An 18254-nucleotide genomic window follows, 5' to 3' on the forward strand; every position below is an offset into this window, starting at 1 on the left:
GGGAAGCAAAGTGGAGCAGGGCTGTTGGTGGAAGCCCACTGACGGGGCGGGGGGGGGGGCCTGCTCTGCACCCCACTACCCAGGAGCCCAGCAGGAGGTTGCCCAGGAGGGGCCACTGCTGTAACAACTGGTACGGGTTCCCAGCCACCCTCTCTACGATGGGACAGGGTATGAGCCACATCTTCTGGCCTCTTCTGTTATCCCTGCTGCATGGGGCACTGAGGTATCAGCGTTATTCCTGGCTGCTGCCTGAGGATGTGAGCAAGGAAAAGGCTCCTTCTCGTCAACACAAGGAAATGCAGAAAGGAGCCCTGAGCTATTGAGCATTGTCCCTGTGCAAATAAGACCATCCTGAGATCAGCCAGCTGTTGTTTGCTGCTCAGGGGGCACCGTGCATTTCTCAGCACTACTATAGCTCTGATATTAATATACGTATTTTCAAAACAAGTACATTAGTCCTCATCTTTTGTGACTGGGGTTTTCAAATGTAAGCAGTTTGGGATCATTGGCTTGCAAAAAAGAATCATGTCCAACAATAAAACAGATGTATGGTATGCTGTCATAGTGGATGAACCACAAGCAGATACATTACCAAAATGAGTAAAGACATGTTTTTTCACGCATTATGTTCCATAAAAAGATATATGTATGACTTCAAGAAACCTGAAAGATTGATCCCTGTGAAGTCTGCATTAACAGAAACATTGACAGCATTTCAACAGTACTGTAAGAGATGTTCTGTAGCAACTTAAATATTTTTATCAAGAATATAAATTGCCTTAAGTTTCCAGATTTTCCTCCTACTGGCTGCAAACATCCATACAAAAACGGCCTCAGAAATCCAAGATTTCTCACTTGATAGAGCCTGTACACCTCAAATAACATGAAATGGTAAAGAGGTCTGTCCAGATACCTACAATCTAACCAGCTTATATTACCATCCACTGGTGCAAGAGATCACTTTTAAAACCAGAGCACCCTTGGACATACATCCAAATGTATCTTCCAAAAAGTTTGTATTTCACTGCCTAATTGCAGATGTAGCTGCATTAATGACTGGCGTACGCTTCGCTGGGTTAGAAACTGGCTGGATGGCCGGGCCCAGAGAGTTGTGGTGAATGGAGTCAAATCTGGTTGGAGGCCGGTCACTAGTGGTGTCCCCCAGGGCTCGGTACTCGGGCCGGTCCTCTTTAATATCTTTATTGATGATCTGGATGAGGGCATCCAGTGCACCCTCAGTAAGTTTGCAGATGACACCAAGCTAAGTGCGTGTGTCGATCTGCTCGAGGGCAGGAAGGCTCTGCAGGAGGATCTGGATAGGCTGGAGTGATGGGCTGAGGTCAACTGCATGAAGTTCAACAAGGCCAAGTGCCGGGTCCTGCACCTGGACTGCAACAACCCCAAGCAGAGCTACAGGCTGGGAGATGAGTGGCTGGAAAGCTGCCTGGCCGAGAAGGACCTGGGAGTATTGGTGGATAGTCGGCTGAATATGAGCCAGCAGTGTGCTCAGGTAGCCAAGAAGGCCAACGGCATCCTGGCCTGTATAAGAAGCAGTGTGGCCAGCAGGTCGAGGGAAGTGATTGTGCCCCTGTACTCGGCTCTGGTGAGGCCGCACCTCGAGTACTGTGTTCAGTTTTGGGCCCCTCGCTACAGGAAGGACATGGACGTGCTCGAGCGAGTCCAGAGAAGGGCGACCAAGCTTGTGAGGGGTCTGGAGAACAAGTCTTACGAGGAGCGGCTGAGGGAGCTGGGCTTGTTCAGCCTGGAGAAGAGGAGGCTCAGGGGCGACCTTATCGCTCTCTACAGTTACCTGAAAGGAGGCTGTAGAGAGGTGGGGGTTGGTCTATTCTCCCACGTGCCTAGTGACAGGACGAGGGGGAATGGGCTAAAGTTGCGACAGGGGAGTTTTAGGTTGGATGTTAGGAAGTACTTCTTTACCGAAAGGGTTATTAAGCATTGGAACTGGCTGCCCAGGGAGGTGGTGGAGTCACCATCCCTGGAGGTCTTTAAAAGACGTTTAGATGTAGAGCTTAGGGATATGGTTTAGTGGAGTACTTAGTGTTAGGTCGGAGGTTGGACTCGATGATCTTGAGGTCTCTTCCAACCTAGAGAAATCTGTGAATCTGTGAATGTGCGAATTTCTTCATGCTTGCATGCTGGATTGCTATCAAGATGAATGACCCATGCTAGCATCCCTGCAACTCTTTCATAAAAACAAAATTTGAATAAAAGTTGAGGTATTTATTACAAGAAAATGGCAGTGTAACTGGCTGTGAGAGTGCACAATTTTGCATTAACAATTAATTTCCGATCAGAATAAGAAAAAAGAAGAGGTTAAACGTAGCAGGTGTCTTTATTCATACACTGATGTGGCACATGAGAGTAATGACATGTTCATGTCATTACTTTTTCTGCCAGATTTAAGTTGTAATTTTGGACTGAGTTTTCCAGTGGGTGAGCTTGAAATACAGAGCCAGACACTAATTCCAGGTTTGATAATTAGGACACCCATAAGCAGAGAGGTATTGTAAAGTTTGTGTCCCTGTTGCTATATGAAGTGGAGAGGGTCAGATAACTGAGATTAAAGCACAAAAACAAAATCATGTCAGCACCAGGATTCAGCGGACTGGAACCGTGTTCCAGCAAGGCAGAGACAGTGCTTCTGCCTGGCTTGCAAAACAGGCTTGTGCACAGTAAGTGACTGCTAGTCTGCGTGCACGTGTTTCCCCCTTACTTCTTTTTCTTTTTTTAAGGGCTTCTGTATCATCCAGATGTGGAGTAGGGAAAAATCTGGAATGCTAGAGAAACTCAGGAGCTAAAAACAATAGTTTCTTGAACAATTCTGTTTACAGAAACTCTTCTCTTCCTCATGCTCACTCCTGGAATTAATTTGGGCTAGCCACCATTCACTTGGGATCTATTTTACATTAAGTGATATTTACAAGTTTACTTTTCATCTGTTGGCCCTTGTTTGGATAATGTTAATACAGATGAAGATTCAAGCCATGAGAGAAAAGAATGCAGGATCACAAATAGAGCACGTGGAAGATTTTTCTTCATAATTTTTAAATACAGATTTCCCTGGGCTCTAACATCCAAAATGCTTGTAGGTGGGCTGACCAGCAAGGACCTTCTCAACAGTGCTTTAGGTATAATTTTAAAAATTTCTGCTTTTCCATCATCCTTAATATGGTCTCAACACAAATTTATGGGATGAACTTTGCATCCCAATTAGTTAATTTGGTTTTGCAATTTTTTTAACATATTTTATGAGACTGTACCTCTTGTTGAATTTCTAGAAAGCAAGTTGTTTTTTTCTTCTCTCTCTTCTCTCAGTCAGATAACAGTATAATAAGAATAAACAGGATTTGTGCTCAAAAGAAGGGCATTTGAAATTCAGTGTTCTCCTCTCTTCCTGTGGCAGGATAGCTGGTACAAATGGGAGAGGGATGGTCTGCAATGGAAGTAGCCTGAAGTCGGCAGCTTGTCTCTCTTTTGTGTTGATAAATTCACCAGTGTGGACCCCTAGCTTGTATATTGTTTGTTCGGTGAAAACTGTGGTATTAATAGCAAGAAGTCAAAAGCTGTATTGCTGCTCCTTGTTAAGTTCATTCTCCTTACAGCATACAAACAAATTTTGTTTCTCACATAATCATAGGCATCATTATCTGTAGGTGAGGTGGATAAATATGAACACTCACACTATTCATTAAAGCAATGGGTGGACATGGGGGTGCAGATTCACATGTAATATGTAAGAATTTTTTTAAGAAATATTGAAGAAACTACAGAAGATAGCTTATGTTTGCCTCACCGCTACCAATGGGATGGGTTCAGAATTCCCCTTCTAACAGGTAAATTGTCCAGCCTCTTTATAATGACCTGCACTTAATGAAGATCATAAAACCCCCTAGGCAGTTTTCCCAGTGCGTCAATACCCTTAAAATTAGAAACTTTCTTATCATTTCTAATCTAATCTTGCTTGCAGAGACATAAGCTTACTGCTTCCTGACTCATTGACTTTGGTCTCAGGGGACAGATTATTCCCTTTTCTTTTCTTTTTCCTTCCCCCAGGCAGCTTTTTACATGCTTGAAGACTGGTATTATTTCTCACTCAGCTTTGTCTTTAAGCTGTCAAATCATCCTGTCTTTTCCACTGAGCCTCCCGCACCCGCAGCTGTGACCTCTGATGGATGCCCTTTGCGGATCATTGCTATCTGGCAATGTTCTCCTCCCGACATCCATGTTTTGATCATTCTTGATAGCAGAGGGACTGCAGTAGCTCCCGGTGAGGGTACTGCTCCCTGCCTAGCAACAGTAACCCCTACAGCAGCACTCCTTCACCGCTGTCCCTCGGCCCTGCCGGGCTCGGGGCCTGGTGGGGCCATCGGCTCGTTGTCCTCGGGCTTCGCTGGAGGCAGTGGGCCCCTGTCGCTAGATGGCACCAGCTGCACGCTGGACCGGAGAAATAACACCAACAGGACGAGTTTCCACTCGGGGAAGTTGTTCCCTCTTGCCAGAAACATATGGATGAACTATTTGTGTGATAAACATGTATGTATGTAGGTAGGTTTTGTTTCCAGAAGCTGTTCAGGCTTCTTAGAGACAAATAAATATATTTTTACCACTTCTCACTGCGGTGCCTATGTATAACATGACTGTTCTCATAGTTTAAGTTCTCTGGGTCTCCTCCTAGTAGCCTTTCTTGGTACAGCTTCTTGTCAACATTTCTTTAATATGCAAGTACTGGAAATAATGTTTAGATGTCCCACCTAGGGACTGGTTTTATGAAGCACTGCAGGCATAATCCATGAACCATACTTGGTATATTCGTGAGTTGAGGGGAGATCTGTATTAATAGTATAGCTAGTGAAAGAACCCAGGCAATAAGAGTTTCATTATACGGAACAAAATGTCATAGTAGGCTTAATGGAAGAGGGTGGTACATCACCTACGGTAGAAGGTGTTATCAAACTGTGCAAGTTGGAGAAACCATGAGATCACAGCACACAAGATATGTAACAATTTTTTTTTGGTATATAGGCACATCTTATAGATGAGAGGTGAGTGACCTGTTGCAGTCTTCCTTATTGTCAGACTCTTCTGTATTGTCTTTTATTTTCTGATATGGTTTAAAATGCCTCCTTTTAAGATTTATTTCTTCCCCATACCCCACTCTTTTGGTACTTGTTGCTTACAGGTTCTTGTTGTCCATCTGGTTGTTGCTGAAGTGTAGATGTGGCATCTGTACAGGAATGTTAGGTAACCAGCAAAACTTGAGTCTACGTACAGCTCTTGGTCTGTCTGGACCCATTTGAAGAGTTTGCAGTTATAGACTACGAGGTTGAAATTAATACCATTTCTTATCGTTAGTGTGAAGTTTCATGGGAGACAAGAAAATATTGCCAATTTTCAGAAAAATATGTTTTTTTTTCAACATGTAAACATATGTGTGTGTGTGTGCAGGGTGTATACAGTGTGTATGTATGTAGATGTACATATATATGAGCTATGTGGTACTGCTGCTTGCAGTAAAAATATTTAGGAGAAATTCAACTCCGTTCTTACTATGATAAATGCCTGTCGCATTCAAAGCTTCAAAAAATATTTGAGTTTCTCCCCAGAGCCATTTTCATTTGAGAGCTACAAAAAAGGTGATACGATAACCTGTAACGTCTTCTTGGTGTAGCTGGACAGTTGAGTAGGACTTTCAGTTTGTTTAAGTTTGTCAGCGACCCGTACTTTCATTATAAAATATCTGTAGTCTGTACTTTATTTCGTCATTATGCACTTCATTTCAACATCAATTGTAACAGCATGTTTCAGCCAAGCAAATGGATTCAAGTAAGCCCCATCAGCTTTATTAAAAAAAATATATTCTGATACTTGACTTCCCGTCAAATTAGGTGCTAGCATTTCTTTTTGACCACAGCAACATCCTAAACAGATCCCATTTCCCACCTTCTTATCTGTATCTTGCACTATTCAGTTAAATAAAACCATTTCCTCCTTCTGTCCTAAAATGTTTTGCATATTTTCATGATGTGTTTACAAGGGAATGTATTTTAAAGGTGTGTGAGTTGACCCTAGGTATAGTCTAACAGACATAAAGTCTGTCCTAACTGAAACCAGGACGTATGCAAAGTTTGTTGGAAAAAAATGTATTTGGTGCAAACAGTTATTGTGTGTTTTGTATAGTTCTACAAAAATAATCTTAAACATATTGCAATGGGAAAGAGCAATTTTATATGACAAATGCATAAGGATCAGTAGCTTCATCATCCTGACTAAGCAGCATAGGCTAAGATGGGGATTTCTGGAATATTTAAGATAATTTCCCACTGGTAGGTTGTCTCCCAGGAAATATTAACACTATGGCAATATTTCTATAGCAAATGACCCATATAAAGCTTTAACAGGAAGAGAAAAAGATGGATTTTGTGGCTTTGCGTAATCACTGTATGACCTGTCTTTTACTTCCGAGAATAGGTAAGCGTGAAACCAATAAGAAGGCATTCTGAACCATGGAACAAAATCAGATTTTTCTACCTGTAGAATACTCACTTTTGAAGACATTCACACATTGCTGTAGGGATTATGGTATCATGGAGAATCAGACAGATTTTACTGAATATGCTTCTCCAACAAAGGGTAGTTGCCTTTGCGTGGATTTAGTACTCACCCAGTGGGCTGCAAGAGTATTATTAAACAAGAATTGTTATCAAATGCATTTATCTCATACAGGTTGATAAATCTGATCTGTTACATTGCAAACTAGTGTGGCAATGTAAAGTAAGGAAGTGAATTATTTTGAGAAAGAGATAATTTCCTCTCAAATTTAACAAGGGATCCTGTTCTGTCTCCAAGGTATATCCTTCCTGCTTTGTATTGTACTGTGGAAACATTGCTGTGTTGGTGTAAATATTAATATATAACCAGGAGGAAAAGAAAAAACAACCAAAGAAATGCATACAAAACCATGGAAGGTCATTCAAACTATATATGTAGTCACCTTTCAAACAAATAACATGCATTAGCGTTCCTCATGAAGTCAGGCTACAAATTCTGCCATGTACCATGTAATTCTGATGACTTTTTTTATTTGTACTGTTAGTACAAAAAAAAAAAAAGTGAAGTGTTGTTATCTGTTACTAAAGGAAGGGATCTGCAAGCATGGGATGAGACAGGAAATCTACTCTGCAAGCAAGACAAGGACTGCAGGGTGTGGCTAAGCCTGGCAATAGGAGAGCAAAGTAAAAGTGGTCTGGGCTGGTCTCAGCCATTTGAAAACTCTAATAAGAACTGATAACATAGGAAAATAGTCTGGCTTTCTCTTCCAGTGTCTATGGACCTCAACAAGAGACAAGAATAACTAGATTAAAAAATAATAATAATAAAAAATCATTTGACTGTGGTATTGCACTCCTAGGAGGCTTGGCCATTCTGAAGCAAGGTCACTGAATCCTGCTAACTGGGGTAGCTACAGTGGCAATGGAGCCTGCCCACTGCCAACAGCTCACAACAGCCCTTTCTTCTCATGTGGCCCATTGCCAGCAAGTCATGCAGTTTAGCTGGGTCATGGACGGTACTTGGGAGATGAGGGGCAGGACTAGAAAGCAAGAGGGTGAAGATTAGGGGCAGGTTGAGTGGGGTTGCTATCTTCTTTGTGACAGGAAATGGTAGTTTTTAAGCATGCTTAAGAGGCTTCAGGAAAAACATAGCATATTTTCAAGAAAAGATCCATTCTCACCTTGAAGCTGACTTTGGCTATGGCAAGCCCTCAAAGCTGCAGCTTTGCTGTTTGGTGCTGGCTGTCGTAGGTCTTCGGTCTGTGGTGAACCGCAGATAGTGGACCGGGGAGGGGAGGGATGGTGTTCAGCTAAGAGATGATAGAGAAACAACAACATCTAATCTTGAAACTCTGTCTTCTATTTAAATATAGCTAAGGGTCATGTGCTGTTTCTGGCAGCCTTTGACACAGGAATCTCACCTCACATGAGGATGGGAAGGAACATAGTGGTGCCTCCTCGATATATCAGCCAAGAAGTAACAACAGCTGCTCTTGGCTTCCTTAGGAGAATTTCTAGTCATTCAGCCTCCTTTTAGTTTGAAACCTATCTTTAGCTCCCAAAGCATTTTAATTTTTGCAGTAAGTTTCTCATAGGCCACAGGAGTAGAAAATGAGTAGAAGAGGAAGTGACCCATGAAATGTTTGAAGAGATGGTGTTTTGTGTGAGTTCTACTGAAGTGTTTTGCTCAGTATATTAAATATTTATATAGCCCTGCAGTCACTATTAATCCAAGTAGTCATGTTTTCCCTAGCCCACCATGGATTCTTACCTTATAGTCGCCCCCTTGAAATTAATCAAGGTGAACATATGGAGTTGTCACCACTGGAAAATAGTTTATTATTTTAGCAAACAAAATATTTTAGCAATTCTATTTCTGTCTGACCAGAGTTGGATGTTGCTAAAAATATTGGGAAGGTTGATATTACATGACCTGTAAACATTTGCTTTTGCAACTACACAGGTAAAAGAAGCAAATCAAGAATCAGACTGTATTTCCACTGGTAATATGTGATTTCTAAAAAACTGAAGTGTGAAATGCAAAGAGTTTATTTTGTGATCATAAAAATCCTTACTTTTCTGAGAACATCAGAGGAAGAGTTTTCTGTTTAATTTGATGTGGCGTACTGATGCATGCTCTTTGGGAACGCATTATTAATAGACTACAACTTGTCCTTTTAGTACTAGTCTATTTTTCATTTCCTAGCTCCTCTCTTCCGTCTGATTTCTGTCATTTTTTCCCTTCTCTTTCCCTTTCTGTACCACTTGAACATCCAAGAGTGGTTTGAAAGATACTCTCTTTTGTAAGTAGCCATTCATATGTCCAGGCATACAAGTTAATTCTTAACTTTGACGAGCATGGGTTCATCATACTCCAAGTTCAGTCTTGTGATGGGCAGCAACCCACCTCTATATGATTCTGAATTCCTGGTCTCTGATGGCCAACCCAGACATATTCCTTCTTTTCCCCTCCGTCTTCATTGAAACACTACTTTTCTCTTTTTCTCACTTGAGTTTGGTATCATAATACTAGTATCTCCATTGACTCCAAATTCAGTACCGTCTTTTCACCTCTGCTCCTAGTTAACTAAGAGGTGTAAATAGCTAGTATTCTTCCTATCTGAACTGGACCGGGTTGCTTTAACTCTTTGGCCTGTTAAGGAAATGCACAGTCTCAGGTAAGGAATTGAGACAATTGCACGGCACAATAAAATACAGATTATTTTACATCTGTCACATTTCTTTTGTGCTCTTATGATACTTCCCTCCTATCTTCCAGGACTTGCATCCTTTTATTCTGTTTTTAAACATCGCTGTCTTCTGGGGGAAAGAGAGGGATGATTGATCTCTTCCTGTTGCTCCCTGTTCTTGCAATCTGCCTGAGCCCAGGCCTCCAGAATATAACCACATCTTACCCCATTATCCCAGCTTTACACTTTACACTGCTTTCTTATCTTGGTTTATGCTAACATTTCCTTCCCTCTGTCTCTCGTTTCATTTCTGCTGCTCCTCCTACTTCATCTTAAGTGAAAGGAAGTGAAGAGGACTTGTCTAATGGTATTTTAAGCATCATCTCTTTTCTCCTCTATTTGCTTACATTAGTTGAAATGTAAATTCTCTTGCAAATTCTTCTGTAATGAGGGTTGTTTTCTTGTGTATCTGTTGAACCTCATGTTAGTTGTTGGAAATGTTTATTTAGACAAGAAAAGAAGCCAACAGCAATAGTCAAAGAAGTGTATTTCTGCTCACTCTAAAAAACACTGGAAAAACAATATAAAACATAGTGGAAAGCAGTATACAGTGAATATAGTTGTCTGCATCACCATTTATAGAAGATTTTATTTCAACTCCACTCTGTTTATCAAATAAACAACTGTTACGTACAAGGCTGCATTCAGACTATAGTTAGGAAAGAGGTGTAAGTTGTTACTCACTTCAGAGTTGCAGAGAATCTGACTATGGATATTGATAGCTAAGCTATCAAATTGCCCTTGAATTTAAAAGAGAGAAAAGTCACATTCCCAAATACTACTTCCATTGTAAGAAAAGGTTAGTTATAAAAACCACTAAATACAAGCTACAAATTGGCAGCTGAAAGTTTATTTTTCTTGGCTGAATTCTAGGGATTTTTTTCAGCTTCATACCTCTCTGCTTAGCTAAATCATATAAATAGTGGTTAAATTCTTTTATATTCAATCAAGTAGCTGCCCATTAGAAGCAGTGACAATCCCCCAAAATACACTGTGCTTCTGTGTTTTAATTCTGGAATGAAACCTTGCCAGAAACGTACTTCTTAAACGTTTGTCTCTTTTATAATCCAAATAACAGTTAAGAGATGAAAACTGCATTGTCCCAGACGTGGAGCCCAAAGGAGTCAAGAGCCAGTGGGGTGTAAACTGATCCTGCCAAAGAGAAGCGTTGTAATAAAGAGCACAAGAGAAATCAAAAACTGTTTCCCCAAATAGATGTATTATATTGGAACATCAAACTGTAGGCTTCAATAATGTAATTTTGTGACTGTATTAGAGGAGGACAGTTGGATTAAAGAGTGCATTAATTGTCTGTGCTGTGCTGGAGGACTTCTGCCAGTCCCTGCAACCACTGTGCAAGTTCTTTCTGAGTTTGGTCTGGGGGTTTACATTTCCAGCTGTATACAATTCCCATCACACTTATTATCACAGCTGTATTACAAGCAGTTAAGCTATATGGCAAGAAGGTGCAAAGAACATCTTGATCAATCAACAGTGTCAGATTAGACAAGAAAAAACAAACCTCAAACTAGAAACTAAAAGAAATTATGGTAATACACATAGCGGAAGTTATATTACTTTGAAAACATGACATGAAGTAGATCTGATAAGAAGCTCTGAAGCAATTTCTGGCCGTGTTTTAATATGTGGCAGCTTAGACAACTTTTTAATTGTTTATATTTCTGTCTTCTGCTTAAAAATGAAATATATTTTCTGAACGGATATTTAATGGACTGCAAAGACAATTACTATTTTTGAAAGCATATTTGGAAGATGGTTATAAATCCCTGCAGAGGCTAATTGCTAATTTGTTATCCTAGGCTGTATTTCAGAGAATTCACATAGACTCAAAGTTGTTTAACAACAAGAATGGAAATTGAAAAACTGCATTTGTTCCATGGCAACATAGGGCAGACATCAATAAATTACAAAGTAGTACATAAAATGCATAGGCATTTTCTTCCTGCTCCATGTCATTAGATTAAGTTTTCTTTAAAAAGCCCAATCGGATGAATATATTGATTGTGATGTTGATTATTACGGTCCTCTTGATTCCATTTTTGTTATGGTGTTGTGTTTTTTTTGTTTTATTTTGTTTTCTACATTTTGAGAAAGTGTTTACACAGCCAAAGAGCCGGAGATTACTAGTATAGACTTTGGTATACATACCATATCTGAAAATTATATAGAGACGCTTGAGGTAAAAACTGGGACATTTGTTTTGTTATTGTTGTTTTGCTTTCACTGATTTGTGAGCATGCATTAATACATGCCAATATCCATATAACTACATATTAAGTGGTATTCATAAAATAGATAAAAATTGAGAGATTTTATTTTAGACACTTTGCAGATAGCGAGTGGTCAGTTGTAGATCTGATGGTCACCGTAAGTCCCCTATTTTGATATAGTGAACTTGAGGGCCACCAAAGCTTCTCTAAAGGGTGCTCATAGTTCCACTTTTAAAGAGTATTTTGAAACTTGGATGGTCTACAAGAATTACTGCAGGCTAGAGACATTACTTATTTCTCAAGAATGGTGCTTGTCTGAAGAATTACTTTTCTGCTTTTAAGAACGAGAGTTGTATGAGAGTAGCACAAAACCACACTCATTAGCACTAACTTACTTTCTCCTCTCCTGTGTTGGCTCCAGTAAAATTACTTCTTTTCTGATTGCTTACTAACTTTGTGTTCAGTAGAGTTTTCTTATTAATTTTATGGTTTGATGATGCCTTATAAAAATAAAGTACAACATATGCCATAGTGGTAGCATTTCCTTAGAAAAATATGCTTCATTTCTCACTGTCAAATCATTCCATTTGATTGTGAGGGCCTAACATGATGCTCTTTCTCTATCGTGCTTAGACGTTCACAACTCTTTTTGGCAACAGGGTTCCTCTGGCTCTGTTGTCCTCCTCAACAACAGCTCTTGGCTTCAGATAATAAGCAAGATTTTCAGCTTTTTTTCCATCTGGATTTCAATAAAATCTTGCAAGCTTTGGTGCAAGATTATAAGTCTATACTCAACCAAACAGTATTCACCAGACTCAATAGTATGTTAGGAATTAAGTTAAACTCTACTTTCCTGACCCAAGTCGACCTAATTACAGTACAGTGTGCTTTAATGAGGGTTCTTTCAAAGTATCCGTGCCTCATACAGCAAAGAGCTGGAGGCAAACTTCAGATCCCCGTGTCAAGAACTGATTCATTGCCTGCCTGCAATTAACAATTGGGCTTAAGGATCTGGATAGAAAACTAGAATAAGACTCTTTCACCTCATATATTGAATCCAGAGTTGTTGACCTTTTACACTTCAGATGTAACTAAAAAAAACAAATATCACAGATTTATCAGGCAGCAAATACTTCACAGAGTATGGAGAAAGAACACAGTGTTGTTTAAATTTACTCAAAGTCTGTAAATTAGATATACATCAAAGAAGAGTCCACTCAGAGTGGGAGGTGTTTGATAAGGAAAAAACAACAGAGGGTGTCCAGCAGTAAAGTTTATATCTTTTTTACCTTAGGGTAAAAAGAATGATAGATAACTACATATATAAATGAATGTTAACATCTTTCTTTAAATGTTTGAGCCTGTGATAGCCAATGCCAAGCCTACTTTGTGTGTATCCCCATTCATTCTTGTGTAATGTGCATTTTAAACAAAAAAGGAGAGAAAGAAGAAAAATTGTCATAGCATAGCACATGAAATACAATTATTAATGATATTTCTGGGGAAAAAAATGCATTTTCTGTAATTAAAAACTATATTGCTCACCCCAAACAATATTTGCATTCCAGGAAAGAGGGTCAAAAAACACCACAGGAAACTGTCCTTGGTAAATCTGCTTTGTTTAATAAATTAATAAATTAATTAATTAATTAAAAAAAAAAAAAAAAAACATTGCTCTTGGCTAGCTCTCAAGATAAATGTCATGGCATCCTGTAATTCTATCTGCAAGGACATGCTTATATCCCCCTGGTAAGGGCTGTTACACGTCCTGACCTAAATACTATGAAGAACTGAAAACGTGACCTGGTTAGAAGCTGATAGATTTTGGTTGAGGGATTTTCCTCCGATTTAGCAGTCTACTCTGCAGCTTTTGGAAGGGAATCTGTCAAGTCACAGTACAGAGTAAGACATTTTTGCCTCCTGTCTAGCTGTAGTGATAACAGCCAATTTAAAACTTCTTCTGGGAGACTTTTTTCCTGCTATCTTTAGATGTTTGAATGTGTAACTCATGAAATAGTATTACGTTTAACACTTGGTATATTTCTTTCAGTCTCTCTTTGATACTGCTGTTTCAACCATACATGTTCTCTCTTTCATTAAATAGTTGAAGTTCAAGTGGTTTAAATCGTATTTTTTCAAACTTGAGAATAGCATTACTCACATACCAGAAGACTAAGTAATGTCTGGGATTTATTAAATCGTTCAGCAAAGTTGACCACAGACAGTTGCATATAGAACAAATGCTGGAAAAAAATAATCTTGTGTTGGTGATGTTCATTACACTATAGCACATGCAGACTGCGAGCCACACACTTGGTATCATTTCTATCTATATAATTACTATATTTCTTTTCAGACCTTTGACTAGCTTGACATTTTGGTTACAAAGGGTTTGAGCACAGAGGAAATACATAGTCTTAGGTCGTAGGAATGATGCAAAAAAAAGGTAACTAATGTTAATTTGACAACTTGGTAGAGCAGCTATGGGTTATACCAAGGTATATCTTTATTTGACGTGATATTAATGAACAGGCACCTTTTACTGCCAACTTAGTCTTATTACATACTTTTTAAAATCTTACATTCCCGGTGTATTTGCAAAATTCTGTTTCTGCTATGTTTAGCAAAAGGAGCATTACTGATGTTGGAAAATGTACCATTTTTTTTTCTTTGCATTTGTTCCTAGTATTCCACATACCCGTGAGTTTTGCCAGCTTGTTTTATCAGCCTTTCACAGATAAAATACTAGTTGTGAAAACTGCAAGAATGTTAACATGAATATTATACATCAGACAATGCTAAAATAAGAAGTAACTGAACAGATGTTCTTGGGGATTTTGTATCCTTACAATTTTCTGAACAAACATTAAACTTATTTTAAAATCACAAACTTGCTATCCAAAATTTGAGCAAAGGCAACAGAAAGTCATTATTTGTTATGTAAGATATCACCTGTAACTTAGGCATTATTTACTCTTGTAAGTAAAAGAACATCAAATAAAATAAGTGTGAAAATTCCGTAATAGAAAAGCCATTACCAACTTATTTCTGCTACAACATATCCTTTTGGTTTCATTGTTTTTTGTTTATATTGAGTTACAACCCAGGGAAATTTTTAAACTTTGCTTTGCCTTTTTAAATCCTATTGTTTGCACATAAAAGGATATTTGTTGTGTGGATTAAGTGGTTTATGAGCAGGATTGGTTAATACATAATTTTGTTCTATTTTTTAGAAGAATGTGGGATGTATTTCCCAGAAGTGAAAAATCATCCAGACAAATACTTACAAAGATGTCCCGAGTCTGTAAAAAAGTGGCTAAAACAACTGAAGAGTGCTGGGAAGATTCTGCTATTAATTACCAGTTCTCACAGTGACTATTGCAGGCTCCTGTGTGAATATATTATTGGGTAAGTGAAATGTCCTTTTCAATTTATATTAGACAGACATCAACTGGAGATAAGGCTGAGATATAGGGAATTTAATTTGACTTTGTTTATGTGTAGTAAATCACTTGGATATGAGGTTTCTGTTGGGTCTGTCTCTAGACAGAGTGTAACAGCTACTCAATACAAACCAGTTCATTTCTGAGCCTGTGAGCTGTATCTGACCCACAACACACTTACATCCTACATCTTTTCTGGGCATCATAATGGGTTTAAAGATGTCAGGGAATATCTTTCAGGCCAACACATAATTGAGGACATCATCTGAATCCCAGTTTTATCATACATTTTTGCTACATTGTCTGTGCCTCTCCAGTCATGAGCTTAAGTAGTAGCAATATTCCAGTTCCTTGAATTCAATGTGCACAGAAAACCTTACAAATATTTCTTCCTAACAATGTTTTCCACATGATGTTTGTGCATGAGGAATGTGTATTTGCAGATCACAGCAGAAGAGATAAAACTTGGCAATTGGTTGAGACTTGCAGTTGCTGATGACAATTACTTTTCATCTGTAATTTTAAGAACATGACCGGTCAAGCAGAATTCAGTGAAATGCAGCCAGAACTACCACTTACACCCCTAGAAAGGAATTAATCAGTGATGCTAATAGCTAGGTGGGTGACATGGTGAGACTATTCAATAAGTGAATCAAAGGAACAAAGTACTGCAATGTGAGCCAACCTTGGCTCTCCGGATATGCAGGAGAACAGCAAAGTGAATACAGCAGCACAGTAAGAAAACCACGGGTAAGGTGAAAATCAGAGCAACCTCCCAGAACCAGTCCCACCAGTATCACCTCTCTTTTGTACTATCTGGGCTAAATGCTAAATGGAGCATCAACTGTGTGAGTTCTCACTGCCTTGCACATAAATTTTACATGCTCATTTGAGTGTGAAATCTATCTCCTTTCTAAAAGCAATTCTCCTTTAAGTAAGATGTTTGTGAATCAACTTTTTAATGTAGGTGTAGTGGGTTTTTGAATGAAAATTTGATATAAAACTAAAATCATTGGCCACATGTAATGATTTTGGATTTCTTTTCCTTGGTGAATTATGTTTCAGCAGTTTTAAGGCATCTGTAGTGATCCTGCTAGTAGGCAGTAAGAAAGGTAGTAGAGAGGGTTGGTTGCCATTCAAAAGACAGAAGAGATGTTCCGCTAAAAACATGTCAGATCACTTTGTCTCTTTCCTCATGAGTGTAGAATACTCTACAGTGTTTACTACCATCATGTTTTTCAATGACTCATGCAAAATAGTTTCCAAAACACATCTTCTGGAGGATTGAGTACTCCGCTGTCCATTAGATCTTACTGAAGTGTTTTTTTCTTCCTGAAAATAATTCTGAACTTTTTATTCTTCTTGTTTATTCAATGCCTCTTGTATCAAATGATGAGAATCTACCGTCCCTTGCTGCTTTTTCTGATACTGGAATATAGCCTAGATTCATGTCAGTTATCTATTCCCTCAACCTTAATTTTGCCAGAGTAACTGCATTTTATTTCTTACGGCAACCCTTATGAATTTCTTCCATGTACTCCTTTATTGCATTTCTTTCCCTACTTCTTTTCAATTAATCAATATTATAATATTACCTCCAAAAAATAAAGATAAACATGAAAAGTGGAGATGCATGTGAATTTTCAACCTCTTCCCATATCTTCCATATCTTGGAACTGTTAACTTTTTTGCAGTTTCTTGAAAAAGTTCCCCTTTGGCTAAGAAATTTCTGTCCACATAAAATCAGCAGTGGGAATTACTTGCTTAAGTGTATCACTTACTGTTTAAAGAGCAAAGTATCCCAGTTGCTTTCATCTGACCAAGTTGTCCTTAAACTGAAAGCCATTTTGGTAAGGAACAGGAAGTGTAGGTGAAAATCTGGTTTTGAGATAAAATAAGAACTGTTTCCCAGCCAGATCATACATATACTGCTGGGATCTGTGTATAAGGTATGCAAGCCTACTGAAGCAAGTGCAAGTTCATTCATGCAAGTAGCAATATCGTGGTGTGACTTTTACGGCTTACCTACAATAAAAACATTTGTCAATTTAGTTGAATGTTAAAGTGTTATCAGGGGCACACCTAAAGGTAAGTCTATTTATAGGCACTGAAGCAAAGTGTCATTTCACCTTTTCATCAATGTTAGCCATTAAAAAGCTATGAATTTTTAAAGCTAGGGATTTTGATTCCCTCTGTGGTTAGTGGAGAGAAAACATTGGGCATCATCCTTAACAATTCATTCTGTATCATAAAATAATGTCTGAAATAAGTAGGATAAATTGCCTTCTAAGAGAGTGGATTGTTCCCCATTAGCTCTGTCTGTGGTATTGACCATTAGCAGTGAATTCAGCATGCTACTTTTAGATAGCTTTATGTGAGTTATGTGAGATACATCCTACTCTTTGACTATTACTGTAACCACAGGCCACCATTCCAATCACAAACAGTAACTGGAACAAATTTTGTCATGAATAATGTTACATAGTAATGTGAAAACAGGTGTATGTACTCATAAAATCAGTAGTTTTGCACATGAAATTTAGTAAGATTCAAAAACGGCCACAGATAACATCTCTCCCCACAAAACATTTTTTTCTTCAACAAATCAAGAAAAAGTTAACCAAATCTTGTGAAAGACTGTAATTTCTGTTTCAATTTTTTTACAAAAAGAACTACTTTTGTTCCCACAAGTCTTCATCGTACTTCTGAAATGTTGGCCTTATTTTGAAAGTTCAACCTTAATTTACCTGTGGAAACATTGTTTGTGCCATATGTTAATGAAAAGCTTACTTCTGTTGATGCTTCTCACTTAAGCACAAAAGCTATGTCTGTTTTTTCTGCTTCTGGAATCCTCCAAATAGTTTGGTACTCTTTATCTTAAAAAGAAAGAAAATTAAACACTAAAATTTCACTGGAGGAAGGAAATACAAAGACATTTTAGGGCTGAAATGTAATTTAGAGAATAAAATAAAAATTTGTAAGTAACCTCACAGGGAGACCATTCTTGATTTTAGTTATCTCAGTCTCATGGAAAATTGTAGATTATTTGAAAATGGCACAGTTAGCTAGTTTTTTTCCAATAAACTTCTTCTACTGTTGATAGTATTTTAGTGCTTCTATTTATCCAGGACTTGCCATCTGTGAATTCTGTGTTCCTTGCAAGAGTATACATCATTTTTTATATGTTATAAGTAATACAGTCACCCAAGCAAAGAAACATTTCTACTAAAGTAAAATACATGTCACAAACTGAAAACGTTT

The 18254-nt window shown here is 38.4% G+C and overlaps 2 protein-coding genes across 2 annotated transcripts in view; one reads left to right on the forward strand and one right to left on the reverse strand.

The window, feature by feature from the left end:
• COL10A1 (collagen type X alpha 1 chain) overlaps positions 1 to 13427 on the reverse strand; it is a 90097-nt gene extending 76670 nt beyond the window's left edge. The window contains exon 1 of the mRNA XM_083829316.1: positions 7751 to 13427. The gene's annotated coding sequence lies outside the window, so the exon portion shown is untranslated. The remainder of the gene's footprint in view (positions 1 to 7750) is intronic.
• Positions 1 to 18254, forward strand: part of LOC310896699 (dermatan-sulfate epimerase) — a 202226-nt gene that overhangs the window by 88465 nt on the left and 95507 nt on the right. Inside the window, exon 7 of the mRNA XM_083829313.1 lies at positions 14784 to 14958. Within this exon, the coding sequence (XP_083685439.1) occupies positions 14784 to 14958 (175 nt within the window). The remainder of the gene's footprint in view (positions 1 to 14783; positions 14959 to 18254) is intronic.

This window comes from Anser anser (assembly GCF_964211835.1).
Source record: "Anser anser genome assembly, chromosome: 3".
NCBI classification, from domain to species: domain Eukaryota; kingdom Metazoa; phylum Chordata; class Aves; order Anseriformes; family Anatidae; genus Anser; species Anser anser.